Genomic DNA, 20,381 nt, shown 5'->3' with positions numbered 1-20,381 from the left:
ATATACAAGGAAATGTACGCTGTGACTGTGGCAAGCAGCCAAAAGAGTCGTTGGAACCTTTTTTTTACCTTTAAAGGCTGTTTTGTCTCATTCCTTGCATTTTTTTTGCTAGATGTAATATTGCAACATGACCAGTTCCACTTTGTGTTTTTCACCTGAATATTTGCCCGACCCAAGACTTGCCCTGAACTGCTTGCTCCTTATAGATTACGAGGTTGACATCGTCCTACTATTTTGCATGAGAGGCGTTTTACAAAACAATGAACTTGTTTTCACAAATCTGATGACCTTTTACCAGAAAACTCCCCCACTTAATGTTCACATTGATTTTCAACTGAAATTCGTCGCAGCGATTGGACTCATCGAATCATTGCTGGAAACTAATCGCGAGGAATGCGTCACAATTCTTACACAATTTTATCAGTATTTTAGTCAATGTCTATGTGGAGTTTACGGTTTTAATGTGTACTTTTATGAAGGGAATCTAACAGTAGAATATTCCGTGTTTGGTGCTAGCAAGTACCAAAACTAGTCTTCGGGATTTTGTTGGGTCATTTAGTCGGACACCCCTTGGCCTAAACATCCTCATCATCATTTATAGTTGTTCCGCCTGGACCTGAAAGTGGATCTGTCTAAAATTGGGGCCATCTGTTTGGCTAATTGCTGTCAGCAGACACTGATAGCGTTGACTATATATGCACACACACCTCACTCATTTCCACTTGAGTGTCTATATCTGTTGCCGGTCAAATGATAAAGCTGCACCTCCCTGCTAAAATGATAAAAAGATAAAAATAACAGCATGAAGCAGCATGCTTTTGTTGGATTTGAGGGCTGGTGCTGGTGTCCAGACTGCAGATTCCATAGAAGCATATTTTAGGTTTGAACTGCCATTGTTCGGTCATCTACAGGAAGAACGATTGTGTCTGAGGGGTCAGCGGTGAATATTAAAGAGGTTAGGTTGAAAGTGATTTCTTTTTAAGGACAGTTGGAATTCATTGTCAGCTCTCCATGACAGAACCAAGTTTCAGACTTTCTTAAACCAGTTGATTAGCTGCTCTGCACATAGAAACACTGAGGCAATACTGAAGTGCGAAAGTCAGGGGCGTGTCTAATTATTTTTGACAATCTGTTCCGCGGGGGGGTTTCTGATAACTCCTCACCCACTGACCTTTGGACTGACAATATTTGCGCACGTTAAACGTCTCGCTTGATATAACAAAGAACAGGAGAAAACTCTCTGCTTTTGAGTGAGGCTCTTCTCAGCGTGGCTACACAATTGCACCTCTGTTGTGACCTTCTAAAGCTGCCCAAATCTGAATCCCTCTCAGCTGCTTATAACTTTGGCCCTTTTCCAGGAAGCCTTTCCCAGCCACTTTAAATCTGACACAGGTTAGTTGAGTTCTTGAGTTGTTTTGTGTTGTTTTTCCTGCAGACAATAAAACAATGTAAGAACCAAGTTCTTCTGAATCTGGCGGCGTTCTTTTGTGCTAGAAAGCTGTGGTTAATTGCCAAAAATCGTGGTCCTATCTTGCTGTTATGTGAATTATCGGATTAGCTGCTGCGTGTTGCATAACAAGTTGGAATTCTGATTCCCTGGAGGGTACGTTTATGAGAGCATGAGAACGTATGAACACGGAGATGTTACATTGCATTTCAGCGCTTTTTACTTCAATATTTGATACAGAGTGCCAAATAGTTGCAATGGGTTGTTTTCAAAATTCCTTTTCAAAATAGTCATTCTTTATTTAAACTTATTTTCAAGTATGATGAGCTGTAGGGAAAAAAACATCTTTGTGGTTTTGGGTTCAAGGGCAAAGTTGGACGAGACTGTTGGGAACACGTGCATTTGTTTCAGACTTTGTTTACTCCGCATTTGCTAAGCTCCCATTACAGCCACACAAAGAACGTTGTTGTGCTCAATCAAGTTAAGTTTTAAATAAGTCCAAAATATCTTCGCATTCTGCCTAACAGCTCGCAACGGAGCCAAATAAATCAAAAACTTGTTAGTTGTTACTTTCATTTGCAGAACATGATGTTGAAAAGAAGCTCATTTATTTCCGAAAGTCTTGCAGCAATACTCCAAGGCTAGATCAGCACTGCATCAAGTGACAATTCTAATATCTTTTTGCAATTCAAATAGGATTTGCTTCATGGCAATGTAATTATACAAAAAAAAAAAAAAAAGCCTGGAATTGAATGTCATCCGATCAGAAGCACAAAGATCCCATCTGTATCAGTTATCTGCCACTTCAAAAGCACAGCTCAGCTAAGCTAAACCCCGTCAACACCAGCTAAATGTTATGGAAACACATCAGATGCTGCCCACCTCACATTCAGTCAGTATAAAAAATTGTAAATTGGATATGTGTCGCTGGAAATGCACATGAAACTAATTTGCCACAAGGACCTGCAGTGCAAATCCAACCTATGAAACCCAATTTGCTTGTACGTGCTATTTGACACAGGTTGTGTTATGTAGCCACATGCCTTGAAATAGTTTTGATAAACTCCGGAGATGTGTTTGACTTGGTTTGGGGTGACTCTCTATCGCCAAGGCAACAGTGTCACAACGGTGTCCTTTTTTAGAGAGCTGGCACGTTCGGCAGGAACACCGACGCTTTCTCAAGCCCATTCTTCTTCTTCTGCTTCGTCTTTGACCCGCTTGTGAAACCACCAGATAAAGCACGGCATCCAACAAAAGGACATTTATGTCTTAAAGTCAAAATCCGCACGCCACCGGGCTTTCTCAATCGTGTCCTTCGGGTTTTTGTCCTCATATCAGTTTTTCACAGTAGCGGAGGTGGACAGTGCGCCTTTTGGTACCAGGCCTCACAGAGGGACTGAAATGATTTGATTGATTCTGAAAGAAATTTTATTTTAAAACTGTCAAACTCACCGTTGAACTGTTTATTTTGCAATGGTTGTTTCATATGTTTTTTATATATATATTTCCCTTCTTTAACACGCCAGGTTCAAATAATCAGATAATCAGCAAGGTACGCAGAAGCTGGATAACGATCATGAACTGAAGATATTTGACCTACATTCAGCATAATGCTAAATTGTACTGCCGGTCCATCGAACCAAAGCAACTCTCAAACAAGGAAGAAAATGAAAGCCAAGCGAAAAATGGTAATCCCACGCTAAATCGGATTACTATCAGGTGTATTGCCATAACTGGAAAGAGTTGTTGTTTTCTTGCTCTGCCGTCCTGCGCTGTCCTCTTAAAACAGTCGATGGAACAGATATTTTGGCTGAACAAAATTCCAGGTAAAAGCTGTCAAGCACCATTTGGATAAAAATAGAGCCGTGCCTACGAGCAGACTACCCAGGATTGCATCTTTGGTTCATTTCCTAACCCTGAAAAACAATTAATTATCTTGTTCTGTGGGATGTCTTAAGAAAGCAACATTTTCACCAGGCTATCCGCATTTTTAAAATTGGTGACTTTTCATGTGACCAACCTGGAAACAGAAACGCTTTGTATTGGTTTGCTAGAACTTTCTAAAAGGCGCTAATGTCTGAGTTTCAAGAGACCTGAAACATACGGATGGATACGTGCTCGCACAAAATTGGTGAGCTGCCTTATTAAATGAAAAACAACATGGAAAAACAATGGATTCCAAAAATCTCATTTAAAAAAAGCATTTTTTCCACTGATAATAATAAGCCAAAGAATCTAAGCCAGTGAATGGTCAACGATTTCATCAAAAACATTATGCAGACTTATTACATAATGTTCATTCATCTAAAGTAAATATTTGGAAGTTTCCAGGGATTCATTATTGCGAAAGATAAATGGCTTGCAGCTTTTGCCTCATGATGGCAAACCACAAACCAAACCAGAACCAGCTGGTTGGTGCAGGAGCTGGCAGAATCACACAACAGGGAGGCTTAAAGCCCATTCTCCTTGTCCCGCCAATCCCAACAAGGTCTCAATTCACCGCAAGCACCTCCCGAAGCCCGACTCGGCTGAGCGGGCGGGCGGGCGAGCACCAGGCGAGAGGCCAAAATGGGACCGCCGTAACTCTGTTGGCTAAATCGCTGACACGCTCCCTTCTTTTCTTCACTCTGCCACTGCAAAAGTTCACCACAGTAGGGGAGAAGTGCATTCTGGGAGAAGCTGAGAGTCACCAAAAGCCTTCCTTCAAAGCCAATGTGAATGTTAACCAGAAAGTTAAGTGGATGTGAATTTGAAAGTAGCCAGCTTTCAATGAGCTATTATTATGAATTGTGAAACCACTGCCGTCGGCCTCTCTCATGGCATCACGCTTGGCATAAAAAGAAATCCATAAGGACGGACCAACGATGACGAAAGGATGCCCAGGTCATGGATAGAGGTCTGCAAAAATCGCCCACCTCTGGTGATATGTTTTGCTTTTTTTTCAGGTCAGCATAAGCACAAGATATGAAAAAAGAATTAGAAAGCTCCACACATTTTCCATGACAAAAAGAGATCACCTCCTCCCTGCACCACACCCGTCCGGCCGTCTTCATCATTACAGCCATTTGGAAACATGTCACTCCCGTCGGCATTGACTGTTCAGTCCAGCTCACCGGACCGTGCGGGGTAAACTTGGAATGAATCAAGCGGGGGTGGACATGCAAACCTTCTCTCCTCTCATTTCACCCTCTGTTGTCCAATTAGGACTCTCATTGCACCATGAGTCATGACTCTCATTTATCGTAAACATTACCAAATTGAGTTTCTTCACATTTGGCGGTTTTACTGATGGGAATGAAACGCAAGATGTCAAAACGCTCTGATGTTTTTTTTTTCAAATGTGCGTATTTTCTTTATCAGCTGTTTTTTTACCCAAAATCTACAAAGTCGTGCTTTTATTAATGTAAATAAAAATTCTGGATGAAAATTAAATTGTGTATGACAGAAAACACATTTTTTACAGTATTTTATATACAATATCTACCATAAATATTAGATAATATATAAGTGAAAGTGGAGTCCTTGTGTTTGCTGATGATGTGAGTACTGACAAAGGCCGCAGGACAGATTCGAAACACTTCCGTGCAATATTATCCGCTTTGATTCAGCCAAGTGCCTCAGAAACTCATTGGACAGTACTTCCGACAATGACTCAATTGTTGTTGTTGCACATCCATTTCATTTGCTAAAGACAAAACTGAATGCCCCAAGATCAAGCAGGAAATGACAACAGTTGAATAAAATCCAGTGACATGATGCATTCCAGACTATGACTGCAAATTGGCTTGCAGTGGCGTCATAAAAAGTCAACGTTGATTTAGGATTGTTCATTTGAGCCCTTATAAAAGTAGATTGCAGGAAATGTACGTCATACATATCACATAGTATCATTTTGTGTCGTCCCCTCCGCCTCCTTTTGCCTCACGTGGTCATTTAAGGCAGATACGCTCGCTGGGTGTCTGATGATGACTCAGCGTCATCCCCCGTGAGTCAATGACGAACAGCGGACCAGCCAACACTTCACACTTGTGTGCCCGGGCTTCTCCGCTGTCCCACTTGCTGCAAATAGAACCTACGTGAGTGCTTGCTGCAGCCTCAAGTGACCTCCCCACATTAACTGCACATACAAATAGTCTTCCTGCTCTATATCAAGGCTCAAGTACCCAGCCACATTTTTTGGGGGCAGACTGTATGTACTTGCTAAATTGCCCAAATCTGGAAAAGGAGAGCTGTACAGCCCTGATGCACTTTCTAGACATTCATTGAACGTAAAACACAATTAGCGCACTCAAAAGCTGCTGTTGACCACAGCATGCCCAGACATTCACACATAGTAAAGCTTGAGAAGAAGTGCTTCAGAGAACGGAAGTCATTGACAACCCCCTACAAGAGTTGCTATTTGCTTCTGGAAGCCAGAAAATAGCAATAAAGAACGACATTATTTTCCAAATGAATTTTGTCAGCTCAACTTCTCCAAAATGGCGCCAAAACAATACTTTTATGACTACTTTCATTTCTTCAAAATAGGTGGATTTGGCACTTGTGAGTAGAAAGGGGAAACACTAATTGCAAAATTGAGACCTACATGTCATATTCTTCCGAAATCAAATTGATGCTATTTACTATTTGGTCTAATGTTGCAAAATCACTTTAAAGTGATATTGAAAAGTTAGGGGATCACACTTTGCGTTTGAAAGGAGACAACTATCATTATTACTAGAGCACAATGTGCCGCATAAGCCACTTCCTCTGCGTTCCGCTCTGTTTCACAAAACAGTCATGTGTTTCAGAGATGGCTTGCTGTGCAGCGTCACCTCAGCTAACCTCCAGTAAAATGCTAGGAATACGTAGGAAACAGAATTGTCTCACTTAGAAAACGTGCATGCAAACATAGAACATAAACTTAATACCTGGTTAGTGTCAATTTAGGACTACTTTACTCAGGATCATTTTTATTCTCTAATTATTCACATCTTATTTTTTAATTATGGCATTTTATGCCCAAATTTGAACATTTAGCTTTGAGGAATGGAAAATTCCACACTGCATTTTCTTTTCTTGATGAACAGGTTTAGCAAAACAAACAATGGCAATGGGAACCGTGTCAAATTTGTGCTCATCAGCCTGGTGAGTGGAATGAAGAAGTGCGATAAGGGAAATGAATGGCAGGCTTATTCCCGTGATAGTAAATACTACAAGCTAAATATTTTTAAGACAATATTCAAAACAAAATACAACATTGTGCGTAAACCAAAAAGACAAAAGGACCAACTAAAATACTTATTTGCTATATTTATTGAGTGGGGAAAGCATTTTTCTTGTTGATGATTGAGGAAATTGATGAGAGTTGAGCTAAAAGTCCAAACAGGCACGCTTTGGTGGGCCAATTCCTCTACCAAATCAAAACACAAAACAAAAACACTGCTGCCTTGTTCCTCATTGCACACACATCAGCGGACACTAGAGGCACACTGTAACTTCGATGGCAAGAATCCTATGATTTTGATCGACTGTGAAGAAATTGAAGTAATGAGGGTGTGATGGGGCCCGTGTGAGAGGACGCTTTGAGCTGAGTTGCTTCATGCCCCTTTCATAACTCATTGAAAAGAGTCTAAATTACTATTGGAGTGTAAAGCTTTGCAATCTTGAATTCAAGTGTAAAAAGTGTCAATTCTGCAAGTTGTGTATGAGCAGTTAGCTATATGATTGTCGGCCCAATCCAGATTAGAGAAGGGAGGTTGCTCAACACACTCCACACCACAGGATAATCTTTTCAAGACATCAAAATATCAGCCAATGCTAACTTTGAGCTAAAATGAGAAATCAGTCTCAATCAAGTTACTGCAGTGTTTTATCTATGCAACAATGACCTTTAAACAGAAAGATGATGGTATTATGAGTCAGAGTGACACATCCATTGAAGCCATTGTGACTAAAAGTGAATGTAGATTACTGCAACCACACTTTTTCTCTAGAAATTCAATGGCTGTACTATGTACGTATCCTACTATTTCTTCTCCAGGCTGAACTTCACTTATCTCGAACATGCAAAAGCATGCATCGGATTGAATAGTGAATACTGCGGCTGAGCGAAAGAGTTTAGCAGTCGCTATTTTCATTTTGTGAACTCTAGCTAAGGTCTTGCAAGGGAGGGGACGTCTGCCGTGGCTCAATCAGACTAAATATCCTTCTTCACAATAGTCATCCACGCTGTATAAACACGATGAGGGGCGAACACGCAAGTCGTTCCTGAACTAATAAGCAAACTTTGATGACACGGTTCAAACGCGCATCAAGGTGGCGGCCTGGTCTGTTTACAATATCGTAGACCAGGACAAAATGCAAACACAAAAGAGGAAGTCGACCGAGGCAGGGCAGCCTTTGACAGCAGGAATTTTCATTGTCTCTGGAAAACAATTGTGTTCATTCCTGCCTGCTATTTTAAACACACTACATCAACCCTGGGAGATGACATTGGAAGGACATTTTAGATTAAACAGAGAGCTGAGATTTGTCTTAAATTCGTGGGAAAACTATCACCACAGCATTTCCAAATCATTTTTAAGCTATAATCAGTATATTTCCTGTGAGAACACATCATTTCTCAACAGTGTGGTTTGTTGTAATAGTATCCGAACTGGTTAGACAATGTCTCCCTCTTGTGGTTTTATGGAACAACAGCATCAGTGCCAAGTTAGGGAGTAAAGTGCTTTGTGTAAAATTATATTTTTCAATTGTTATAACTGTAATAATTTTATTCTAATAATATTTTCAGTTTTATATAAACATTGTCATATGTTTTCTTCAAGCATTTACTCACATACGAGCCAAAATATAATCTTCAACCGAGTAGTGTTCATGTCGTGCCAAGGGAGCAATAAGTGACCACGTAATTAAGTCACCAACCAACCAAATAAGTCATAATGTGATGAATTATTCAGGAACTGTAAGAAGATGAATTTGACCCCCATCCTCTTTCTATTCTTCCCCTCCTCGTGTTACGATGCACATGTAGGTACTTCGGCTTCATAAACATTTTTTTATTAGCATAGTGTGTCAATTAATGCTAATAAAAACATGATCGATGCTTGGCTTGCATTTTCTTTGGCTTTTGTGTGGCTTTTGGCATCATCTTGAATTAGACCAATATGTCAGAGTTGAGATTCGCCTTGCTGGGTTTAAATGTGAAATTTAAAAAAATAATATTTAACCTTAAATAACATTAATTTGCGCATAAAACAAAACAATGTCTTACCAGGCTTTTTAATATGCTGACAATTAATTTTTTAGGGGGGCTGGAATGAATGAGCATGCACATTCGATTCTCTGGAAAAGTTTGTGTTCAAGCACCACTAAATGTTGTATCTTTAAATAGTGTTAAGAGTTAATGGCTGGCGGTTGCTATGGAAACCAAAACGGCGCTCGTTGACAGGCCTTGGAAGAGCAGTGAGCGAGAAGGGGGCGGTACCCTACCGCCCGTCCTTTCCACTCATTGGTCCATTGTGTGACATGTGACTAGTGTGGAATGCAAATGCAAAAAAAGTTCTGCCCTGCCATTGCTGTGTTTCTGCTGTCGTTTAGCGGTGCTTCGGCGGCCCAGAAATGGACTACGTAGTAGGCTAAGCAAGGGGACACAACATCTAGAAGGAAGGGCGATCCGTCGACGTTTGCGACAACGGTGAGCGCGAAGCTAATTCATGAAATTCGGCCTCCTAGCTTGTTTCTATGCATCTGTGCAGGAACGTGGGAGGCTTTGCTAGCTGCCATGCGCCTCTTCAAACACCTAACATCTTTATGTCGTTTGTTTATTAAAGTCTTTATTATGCATGTTCGTTTTGGTGAACAGCCCGGTTTCATGAGCCGTAGTGTGATGGAATTCACCACGTACGCCTCGAATGAAAACAAACGCATGAGGTGTACGATTTCCTTAAAGGGGGCTGTCAAGCTCGGTTGCGCCCCATGATTGACTTGTCGCGTGAGGTAACGTAACGGAAGAGTGACGTCACGAGCTATTCTGACAACGAGTGTGAAGCCGAGGCTCGTCACTAACCTCACGTTGAACTCCAACCTCGGTTTACATTTGGGAGGCACATATAGGTCAACCACGTGACTGCAGTGGCACGGAAGTTGTTCCAAGTGGAATGTGGCACACCAAAACATCAAGGCTGAATCCATATTTTGCCATTAAAGGGGGACAATAATTCATCTGTAAGGATTTGGAACCACAGGGAAAGTTGATGAGTGATCATTTCTAATGTGCTTTGCCAGAACTATTTCACTGCATGGTATTTATAGCTTAGGGCGAAGACAACATATTTCATTTTTAATCCTACTTCTGCTACTTCGATGTGGAAAAAGCTGTTAGTCCATTACATTTTGGTAGCGAAAGTTGAAGATGTACAGAATTCTGCAAAGCTTGCTTCCCCCATTTGGCTTTTTTTGTGGACATGCCATCCTTACCTTTTCGTTTTTGTTGACATGCTTCCCACCCCGCTCTGCAAGACTGAAGGCCCGCATCCGTGGCCGCACCTCCAGCGAATCTATATGCTAATGAGAAGTCGATAATCAATGAGCTCCATGCATGTTCGGCCCCAATCAATACAACATTTCAGCGGCACGGCTACATTTCACAGAGCCAGACGTGCGGGTGCCGTCTTAATGCGACGGGGCAGACCATCAGCACGCCGTTATGCTCCGATTCCATCTACTCGGAGTGTACATGAATAACTGATATTATATATTATATATATTATATAATTGGTATTGATATTTTATTTTGGATTTTGTCAATTTTTTGCTGTGGTTATTTCAATTTACACCCATGATCAAAGCTCAAGCAGGTCCTCTGTTCACACTAATGGTTACGTTCTGTCTGGGGTCACATAACTTAAATTTGTTCACAAGTTGGAACACGCCGTAGTAAAGTGGCAATTCTAATATTTGTATGACTTGTACTTCCATTCCATGAATATGAAACGGTGAAATGATTTTGATGGCAGGAGGTTTGAATTCCAATCAAGTTAGTCTGTTTGGTCATAGAGAAGGAATTGCAAATTTATTCCATTAAATATGTATCTTTTGTCAGAACAGGAATAGCCTCTGCACCGGACATAATGATCTGTGCTGAAACATCTAAATAATTACTAGTCATTGCCCGACTGCTATTCTTTATCTTATCAATAAAAGGACACAAAGAGAAAAGTGGCACCTCTGTCAGCCTATCGACAGACGGCAGTGTCAAACAGCTTCAAGTGGAGACCTCGACTACCCTGCAGTTGAGTAAATAAACACTCCAAACCAAACACACCCCTGGATGGACGGAAATAGCCTGCTGCCAAATGGATGTGACGTATTGTTGTTTGTGAGATAAGGAGCAACTGATTTACCGACTGACACCAAAATTGGCCTCCTCATAGCTGCTGGTTATTAGTTCCAAATGAACTCATTCGCTTGGACCAAAAGAGAAATGGTCTTTTTCTCATGTTTTGATGGGAGCCCCTGGAAATATGCAGTTAAAAATGGTACTACATGCCTACATTTTCACAACAGCAGAAATAGGAATAGTCACGTCAGAGCGTCTATGCATGCATGCAAAAAAAAAAATTGGGGTACCGTGGGGGGGAGGGGCGGCCCATCATTACCATCATCTTCATTAGAGAGCATCCTGCTAGCCAATCAGCACGCCCGCCCTGCTCGGGGATTCCGCCGCGGTCCCGTTGGCTGTCGCTAGGATACCACATAATCAGGAGGCAGGCTGCGGCCTGGTTGGCGGAGTAGGGTGTCGATGCCGGGACGACGAGCTCGCCGTGCGTTCGGGGGTAGGTGGAGGTGTTGGAGGGGGGCGCAGAGGGCTGGGCTGATATAGCGCACTCGCACCAACGCTTTCACTCACTCAGTCAGTCAGTGAGTCGCTCAGTCAATCAGTCAGCCAAGCAAGCGCTCGAGGGGAAGCAGACAAAGAAGAGCATCATCCTGAAGTAGGACAGCACGCTCCCGGGGGATGGGGCACCATACCCCTGCATCGCGGTGGGGGGGCCATAGGAGGTAGGAGACTCGGGGTTGCTGGGCTTTGTCTTAGCAGCTGAGCACCCATCCTCGCACAAACATTTGCCGTAGCCACCATTACATATTCATTTGTGGGGCTTGATGGAGCCTGCTTGCCGCCGTCCGCGTTGTGCAGGAGCCAGCCGGTCTGTCGATGTGTCTGACAGCCTCTTAATGGCTCTCCCCTTCCTCTTGACTTCACAAATCCTCTAGACGCGAGCGAGTCTGTCAGTCCACGTGAAAATATTACATCCGCTCCAGGGGTGCTGAGCGCTGCAGCCGACTTCTTGTAGCTCTTGGTGCAACACAAGTTTCAAGGGGCGTAATTCCGAAAAATCGGATATATCCTGTCGTCGTCATCGTCAAGTCATGAAAATATGATGATCGATGATGTGCGTCTACAACGAAACAAATGATGAATTGCAACTACAGAGTATTATATTTACAATCTTTGTTAAGTTGGTATTATACATTAAATTGCTTACATAACTTACGTTTGCACAAATCATCTAATTAGCCAAAAAATATACGTTTATAACTGCTGGTGTCGTCATTGAAATGTTACAGAAGACAAACGCTGCTGTTGGCAGTGTTTATTAAAGTCTGTGCTCCATTTCAGGTTTTCATAGTCAACGAAAGTGACTCTTATTTGACACATTTCCATAGTGTGAGTGGTGTAAGTGCTTGCTAACAGTCCACCTTTGTGGCTCCCGAGCGTCCCACTGCACCCAAGCGTCCCAGTTTTGAGCGGGCCTACTCAAATGCGTGTTTCCACCTGTCATTGTCAATCAAGTCTAGTTACTCCTTGCAACTTTCCCTCTTGAGGAGACTCAATGCTGCAAGGCGCTTGCAAATTTACAAATGGACCTATCTCAGACAGCCAACGTGACACTTTAAATCGGTCAATAATGTATGAAATATAAATAGGGCACACACGAGTACCAGACAACGGTTTTAATTTGTGGGGAAAAAAAATAAAAAAGGCCAAATTTGCCCCATGCGAGCTAATGAAATCTAACACTGATGAAATGTAAACACAAATATATCAGATGCTATTAGAATATGCATAGGCTGTATAATAAAATAGAAAAGTTATTTGTGGGTAGTGTTAAATTCACTAGTCAGTGTCTTTCCAGATGCAGTTGCAAAATGTGGCATGCAGGGACAGTATTGTGTCTGTGGTGGGGGGGGGGATTTTTTCCATTACCCTGTCACTGATAAATGCATGATTTCCCCTCATGGAGAGACTGGGGGGGCCAAAAGCATCATTTCCATGGGGAGTGAGGGGGGGGGGGGGGTTCCTTCCTCTCTTTCTGTGAATGTGGCAGGCTGCTTTGTATACAAATATGAGCGCTCACCTTGTCTAATTGAAGTTCATTACCATCACTAAAACCAACATTTTAAAAGTTAATGAGATGCCATAGTCATCCTTTTTTGTCCTTTGTTTTTTTTTTCCTTGTGCAAACTTTCCGCCCAATACATTTATTTTTTTTCCAAGTTATTGTTTATTCCACACTGCATTTAATTGAATCGCATATGGTTTCTAAGGATTTTCATTTAGTTGGAGGTCCGCAAAATAAGCAGGCTCTACATCTGGGTTTGGGCCCCTAATCCTCTCTAAATAGTAATGAGAAGGAGGAGGAGGCGGTAATGGCTTTAGAATGGCAGTGTGGCGGCAGTGCGAGTCCTGATTTAATCACTTCCATCAAACCCTCCTCAAGCCCCTTGCTCAAGCTTCACCCCTCATTTTGCTGTTTAATTACATGCACACACCTCTAACCTCCAGGCTAGAAATTCTATCCTCCTCCCTTGAAGCTTTGTTTTCATCCCCATCAGCTGGTGACCCCTCTTCCTTTTTCCTCTGTAGCATCTTAACTTCCTCTTTATTCTCAAAGGCTGGATTTATTTAATGCCTTTTTTTTTCAGCTATTGTCTGGCAGCATGAATAGAATAAACAAACGCGTGGAATGAGATGTGTCCCGATCGGAAGTAGGCCTGCTAAATTTTCTGAATCTCATTAGTGACATCAAGTTGTTGTTTTTTTTTGCTTGCTTTGTTCTGCTGTGCCTTTTGCATTTCTATTGCTTAGTCTTATGTGTCTTAAGTCAAACTGCAGTGGCAGGGTGTTTTATTTACACGCACTTAAATGTACCCGTTTCTGTTATTAATTTGTTCTTGGACACACACTTAAACGGAATAAATTTTCTCGTTGGCGCGAATGCCTGCTGTGAGCGCTGGCATTGCCGCTTGCACTTCACTTTTGATTCATTTCTCCCTCTATCCCGGGGTGATAATAGTTTTGGAATTTACATGCTAGTTTGTTTTTACACATGCATTGACAAACACTTTTCACCACGCTACATGCCTGACCCCAACTGAACTCGACAATTGCCAACAAATTGACAACTCCCACACATACCCGCAACTGCGACCCCTGCTGTCCTTTTTTGTCAATTGTTCCACTTTATGCTTTCCTTCCCAACACCCAAGCGAGTTTCTTCTCTCACACACACACGCCACTTTCTCTACTATGTTTCAGGCACAGGCGGGCCATTCAGAAGAGCCGGGGGTCAAAGGTGAGAAGAGCAGAGGGCACTATGAGCGAGCCGGGGCCCCCCGCCACACCGGCTGCCGCCGCCACCACGACCGCCGCTGCCGCCACCACCTCCACGGGCAGCAGCTCTGCGACTATCACAACCACCGCCACCATGTCCGCCAGCTCGACCACGGCTGTCAGCACCAACGCGACAACCACATCGACTACCACTACTGCTTCTGCTAGCAGTACTAACACCACCAGCAGCAGTAGTAATACTAGTAATAGTAGCAGCACTAGTAGTAGTACCACTACTGCACCAGCAGCAGCGAGACAGGCAGTCCCTCAGATTTCAGTTTACGGCGGAATACCCGACAGGCAAACCGTGCAGGTGATTGCTTCCGTATTTGTGCTAACGTGACTGAAACGAGATATGTTTACGTTCCTTTGGCTCTTTTAAAAACAACCCAAGCGAGGAATGCCGCTTGCACTTTAGTGCTCTTGACATCCTGACCCCTAGGATTAGCCTCCACGTTGGCTGAATGGGGGACCCATTTGACTTTTAAAGGCACTTTTCTCCCCCCTATTCAGACCAACAACATTGTTTTCAAGCAGTTGAAAGGAGAGCTACTCATTTAGTACCGCGGAGGAGCGGCCTTTGCTTCCACTCTTTTTAAGACGTTTGAGTTCCCGGTCAACCTTTTTCCACCACGGCAGCTTAATCGGATAAAATTGGCTTCTGCTCAGCGCTATGGAAAATGAATACCCAATTAGAGAAATCAGCCAATAATTTTCTTTGCGTAGCCCGCATTGTTGTCTTACCTTTCCTCGGTTTGCTCCAGGTGATCCAGCAAGCACTCCACAGGCAGCCCAACACGGCGGCGCAGTACCTGCAGCAGATGTACGCGGCCCAGCAGCAGCATCTCATGTTGCAGACCGCAGCGCTCCAGCAGCAACACAGCCTCAGCACGGCTCAGCTGCAGAGTCTTGCTGCCGTGCAGCAGGTGATAACATTCCTCCAGAGTCTTTTTTGGTGTTAACATCTGTTAAATATATCTTCACCGTCTTGACCCCTTGCCCCCAGGCCAGTATCGCAGCGGGTCGCCAGAACTCCTCCCAGAACGGCACAACATCTCAGCAAACAGGCTCCACTCAAACCACAGTAAGAAAAAACTGTAGCATGTTGAGATTCTTCTGAAACGAAAAGTTCATAATAAATGAATCCAGTCCAGCAAGCTCACTAAACTTTTTATGTCAAAAGAAGTGCTGGTCATCTCCTCCCCTCCCATAGATCAACCTGACCGCCTCGCCGGCGGCTGCACAGCTGATCAGCCGAGCCCAGAGCATCACGTCGGCTCCCGCTAGTATTTCCCAGCAGGCTGTTCTGCTGGGCAGCCCGTCGAGCACCACCCTCACCGCCAGCCAGGCGCAGATGTACCTGCGTGCGCAGATGGTGAGAACATAGCCCAAGGAAAAAAAGCCTTTCCAACTCGCAGATGTTGACTTTACTCAAGTATGTGATTTGGGTATTCATATAGATGCTGAATAGTGTGTTCCATTTCGGGTAACGAGTGCATTATGATGAAGATAGGTCAAGTTAGAAGCACTTTTTTTCCTTAACTGAAGTTGTTCAATTTTACTGGAGGCTGCCACTCAAATCTTGTATTAGCTTGACATGTTATTGGCTTCCTATGCTGGTGCATTCTTGACAGTAGTGTACGTGTGTGTGTGTGTGTGTGTGTGGTATTTTACAGGCCCAGCAGAGCAACGTTTTCCAGGCGCAGCAAAGCAACTTAGTCCAAGTGGCCAGGAGTTTGGGCCGAGCCGTCCCCCTTTCGCCGCAGCTGATCTTCACCCCCACGGCCACCGTGACGGCGATGCAGTCCGACAGCTCCGCGCAAGTATGCTGGCTGTCTCTGTTCGTGTCACCAAACGTATCTCACCGCTTTCAATTTAAGAGTTGGGAAAAGAACACCTCTTCATTTTACAGTCAATAACATCACCCCTTGCTTCTTTTTGTCTTCAGAATCAGGTCCAAAATCTGGCCATACGCAGTCAGCAAGGAGCGACCACGTCTTCCACCCAGGCTCAGACGCTGCAGGCTCTGAGTCTGAAGCAGAGCCCTGTGGCCATCCAGCCTGCCTCGCTTGTCAAGAACCCCAGCCAAGGGATGCAAGTGTCTGCGGGAATCAAGTCCGGCTCGACTGAGAGCTCCTCCGAGGCCGGAAAGAAGGGGGATGCCGCTGTGGTCACGGAGGCCCGGGCCATTAATATGAGCCGCAACGTCACGACAGTCGGCGCGCAGCCGCTTATCGCTCCAGGTGAGTGGCTTCCGCAAAGCTTCAGTTTTTCAATTTCCTTCCATGGTTGTGTCAGTCAAAAAAAAAAATCTGTCTGCAGCCTACACGCAGATTCAACCCCACTCACTGGTACAGCAACATAAGCAGCAGCAGCAGCAACAGTTTGTGCTTCATCACAGTCAAACCTCCCAGAGGAGCTCGGGTCAGCTGTTGCAGACGGCGTCCATTCAGCCGTCGCCCCATCCCGTTCCCGTGCTACCCAAACCGGCATCGCACCAGAACGCCGCTCCTGGCCAGCACGCCAGCATCTTCCATTCCACCATAAGTCCCCACATGCTCCAACCTGCTGCCTCATCAGCTTCTTCCACACTGACGAGTCAGGCCAAAGCTCAGCCTGTGCAGCTCACAGCCATCAACCTTCAAATACATCCCACGGTATGATCTAGAAAATGGCCTAGACTGGTTCTGAAACTAATGTTCAGGGCCTTAAACACAACTCAGCCCCGGCAACAATGCATCTGCAATCGGCATCGTGTGTGGCATGTAAAATACTAGAACAGTGACACAATATTGGCAGGAGAAAAAGTGAGATTGCAAAATGTATCTGTCTGTACGCTGGCCAACTCACAGGCGGTCCCCTCAACACGTAAGGCCGTTTTAGCCAAGCTGAAGAAAATAACAAACGGGAAAGAACCTTCAACTCCCCTCCCTCAGGAACATTCTGTTTCCCTTTGAAACTGCAGGCCTCTCGAACACTGGTTCAGGAGTGTAAAGATAAGCCAACGTCACTGGTGGTGAGAGAGACGTGTGCAGTCTCCAGCCCGCAGCAGCAGCAGCAAAAGCCGCCACCGCCGGCACCGACGCCGCAACCGCCACAGCAGCAAAGTACGCCAGCGCAACCCAGGAAGCCGATAGAGCATCCCAAAGCTGACACGGTGCCACAAGGTCAACCGCAAGGTAACGGAAAATTTTCAATAATGTTCAACTCTGATGGCGATGCACATTTCAGCTTGCGTCTCGTGACTGGGCAAATTCAGATGAACACATACAATTCAGTACTACTGTAGTTTTAGATATTGTGCAGTCCTAATTATATTGCCCTTCTAGTCATTGTTAAATAAGTCAATCAGTGACTCATCATGACTGTATTATATGTCATATTTTGGCACATCTTGTACAATATGATTTTTTTTTTTTTTGAGTCCGCAAATGGGCTTCTCCAAAAACAGTTTTCCTTTTTCTTAACGTGTCTCGTCATGTCTTAGTGGGGGGTGCGACCAAGAGGCCGGTGCCTGCACCCGGGAGCCCGCCTCCACCCATGACCTCAGGAAACGACAGCGGGACGCCCAGCGCCACGACGCCTGTCGCACCGCACAACGGCGAGAGCAAGCCGCCGCAGGCCATCGTCAAACCGCAGGTCCTCACGCATGTCATTGAGGGCTTTGTCATCCAGGAGGGCGCTGAGCCCTTCCCAGTGTGTGTAAGTGGCGCCCCCTTGGCAGCAGCCAAACTCGATTAGATTAGCCTCGAGCGGTGGCGTGCTCTCTCTCTCGGTCTCTCTCTAGCCTGCAGGGAGTTGTCAACCGGAGAGCGCAAAATCTCTCTCGCTCTATGTGAGCTGACAGCTCCCAGCTTGTCTGTGATTCTGCCTTGAATTATGGACACTTCATCACTGAACTCTCTTGTGAAATGGAACCTTGTATGAATACTTGTGCGTCAACAGGTGGAGCGTCTCCCCATCCTCATCAACAGCCCCAAGAAACTGGACAGTCAGCTGTCCTCCGACCCGGACAAGACTCCCGTCAGCAACGCGGCAAACTCAGACTCGGATCCTGAAGACTTGAATCAGACAGGTGAGGCAGAAAGCTCCAATCTCAGTATTTCATTTACCCATCTGTAGATTACCAATCATGTACTTGGTTGTTTCACTGATATTATTTATCAACACAAAGTAAGAGAAGAAGTGATCAATCTGATCTGTCTCAACAGAAAATGATCAAGAGCCCAAGCTGACGTGTGAATACTGCGGCTGGGTGGACTTTGCCTACACATTCAAGCGTTCCAAGCGCTTCTGCTCCATGGTTTGTTCCAAGAGGCAAGTCAACATTACCGTTTTTAACCCAATGGAATCAAAACATTTCTGGCTGCAGAATGTAAGAACAAAATGTGGTTTTCATCCGTGGAATGCTGCGCAGCAATTAATTATCACTATTTTGTTAATGATTAAAAATTCAATCATACACAGGTACAGTGTAGGCTGCTCAAAGCGCATGAGACTGTTGCGCACAGAGAAAGCCAAACAAGCTAATCGTTGGCATAGAAGAAGCCAGGGCTGCTCAAGTATCGAAGCCAAGAAGCGGGTATGCAAAACACTCAAATGTTTGGCACTTTTTCCACCACACTACATCATCTTATCGCACTGGTTGAATTATTATACTGGCCTTTTCTCTTCATTCCTTCATCAACCTTCTCAGAAGATGTCCCCGTCGCCACAGCAGACTCTGGGCGGCTCAGTGTCGTCACCGCACCCCTCCCAGCCTAGCCAAGAGGAGTCCAGTCCATGCTCAGAGATGTCCAGCTACGAAGAACCGACTTCGCCGATGTCGGCGGCCAGCTCGGGACCCCCGGCACCTCCCGCCCCGCCCCCGGCTCCCGTCCAGCGGCAGCCGAGCAGGGCGTCCTCGGAGCCGGAAGTCCTCGCCGGCATTGACGCCTCGCCCGCTTTGTGTCAGCCTTTCTTAACCAATGACCCCACCAAGTGGAACGTGGAGGAAGTGTATGAGTTCATCTGTTCGTTACCAGGTCAGGAGAAACTGTTTGGTGATGTGCAATACTTGCCAGTGTTACGTTGCAGGACAAATCATTTTTTTGGTCATCCGCAGGCTGTCAAGAGATCGCCGACGAGTTCCGCTCCCAAGAGATTGACGGCCAGGCTTTGCTCTTGTTGAAGGAGGACCACCTAATGAGCACCATGAACATCAAACTGGGACCTGCGCTCAAGATCTTTGCACGCATCAACATGCTCAAAGACTCGTAGCAATGAATGCATGTTTGGGACCTCACCGTATCATCTTCACAGACTCCTGCACTTACTTGATGGCTGACTGAAGAAGACGCTTTTGTCTCTGTATTGGCTTCCGTACGGAGAATCAAATGAGATTAGATGTCCAAGTGTTAAACAAGATGAAATTCCTCCCATGTGGTTCCAGATGTACAAGTTCATCTCCATAAATTTGAATATTGTTTGTGATGACTATTTCGATTCAAAAAGTCACTCATTAAACATGAAGGGGAATATTTGACTAATTTGAGTTTCATTGAATATATTTTGATTGTTATTCTTGAAATGGTGATTGGGAGCTATCATCCACAAAATGGCAAATTCAGGAATTATTTCACGCTGCATATGTAACATCATTTCAATTACTGAGCTACAAAAAGTTGTCCGTGATGTTCGAATTTCTTGAGATGCACCTGGTTTACTAAAGAATAACAAAGGGCTAAGAGAGTCAAGTCAGCACTGCCATTGAGTATTTCCTTTTGTTTTTAAAGGTTTATAAGACAAGATTTTGTAGTTTTGTCAGCCTAGGAAATGGCAAAACAAGCAATTTTGTGTCTAGGAACAGAAGATTGTATCAGCAGGAATGTTGCTGCTGCTGCCAAGTGTTCCTGCGCACTAATGTCCGATTGTTTCACTATCATGGCACTTAACTGTCTTTTTTTCTTAAACATCCACCGTGGAGTTTTGTGTAAATGGCAGCCAGACGGATTTAACTTAACCTTGTCATTTGACTACAGAAATGTTAAATATTTTTTGAAATATGCAAATGTATAAGAACACATTTGAGTTTGTTTTTGTAAATGATGTTATCGGTATGTGTGTTAAGTGGCCGCTGAGGACTTTGGTCATGTTTTGTCCAATGCTTGTGTTTAACGGCATTGTGTGGTACGCAGATTTTTGCCGCTATAAATAATTTCACCTTCCCTTTGGTCTCTTTAATTGCTGCAATGTTTCTCAGGAGGAGCCCCAGAATACTTTGCATTGACATCACTG

General features: G+C 44.3%; 1 protein-coding gene across 3 annotated transcripts; it reads left to right on the top strand.

Moving 5' to 3' along the window:
- Positions 1 to 8,960: 8,960 nt before the first annotated feature.
- On the top strand, positions 8,961 to 20,311 carry phc2b (polyhomeotic homolog 2b (Drosophila)). Of its 3 annotated transcripts, none has more exons than XM_049734683.2 (15): positions 8,961 to 9,125; positions 14,031 to 14,418; positions 14,870 to 15,031; positions 15,112 to 15,189; positions 15,319 to 15,480; positions 15,782 to 15,928; positions 16,054 to 16,348; positions 16,428 to 16,762; positions 17,071 to 17,284; positions 17,593 to 17,807; positions 18,051 to 18,180; positions 18,317 to 18,422; positions 18,573 to 18,687; positions 18,802 to 19,129; positions 19,210 to 20,311. In XM_049734683.2, the coding sequence occupies exons 2-15, from the start codon at positions 14,089 to 14,091 to the stop codon at positions 19,362 to 19,364; spliced, it is 2,772 nt and encodes a 923-aa protein (XP_049590640.1). In that variant the 5' UTR covers positions 8,961 to 9,125; positions 14,031 to 14,088; the 3' UTR covers positions 19,365 to 20,311. The 3 variants fall into 3 exon arrangements, with proteins under 3 accessions (XP_049590640.1, XP_049590639.1, XP_049590638.1); XM_049734682.1 differs by lacking the exon at positions 8,961 to 9,125 and adding an exon at positions 11,344 to 11,491 and having other exon boundaries at positions 18,805 to 19,129; XM_049734681.1 differs by lacking the exon at positions 8,961 to 9,125 and adding an exon at positions 11,344 to 11,491.
- Positions 20,312 to 20,381: the final 70 nt, after the last annotated feature.

Source organism: Syngnathus scovelli, chromosome 11 (genome assembly GCF_024217435.2).
Source record: "Syngnathus scovelli strain Florida chromosome 11, RoL_Ssco_1.2, whole genome shotgun sequence".
NCBI lineage: Eukaryota > Metazoa > Chordata > Actinopteri > Syngnathiformes > Syngnathidae > Syngnathus > Syngnathus scovelli.
This window is presented reverse-complemented; position numbering and strand designations above follow the sequence as displayed.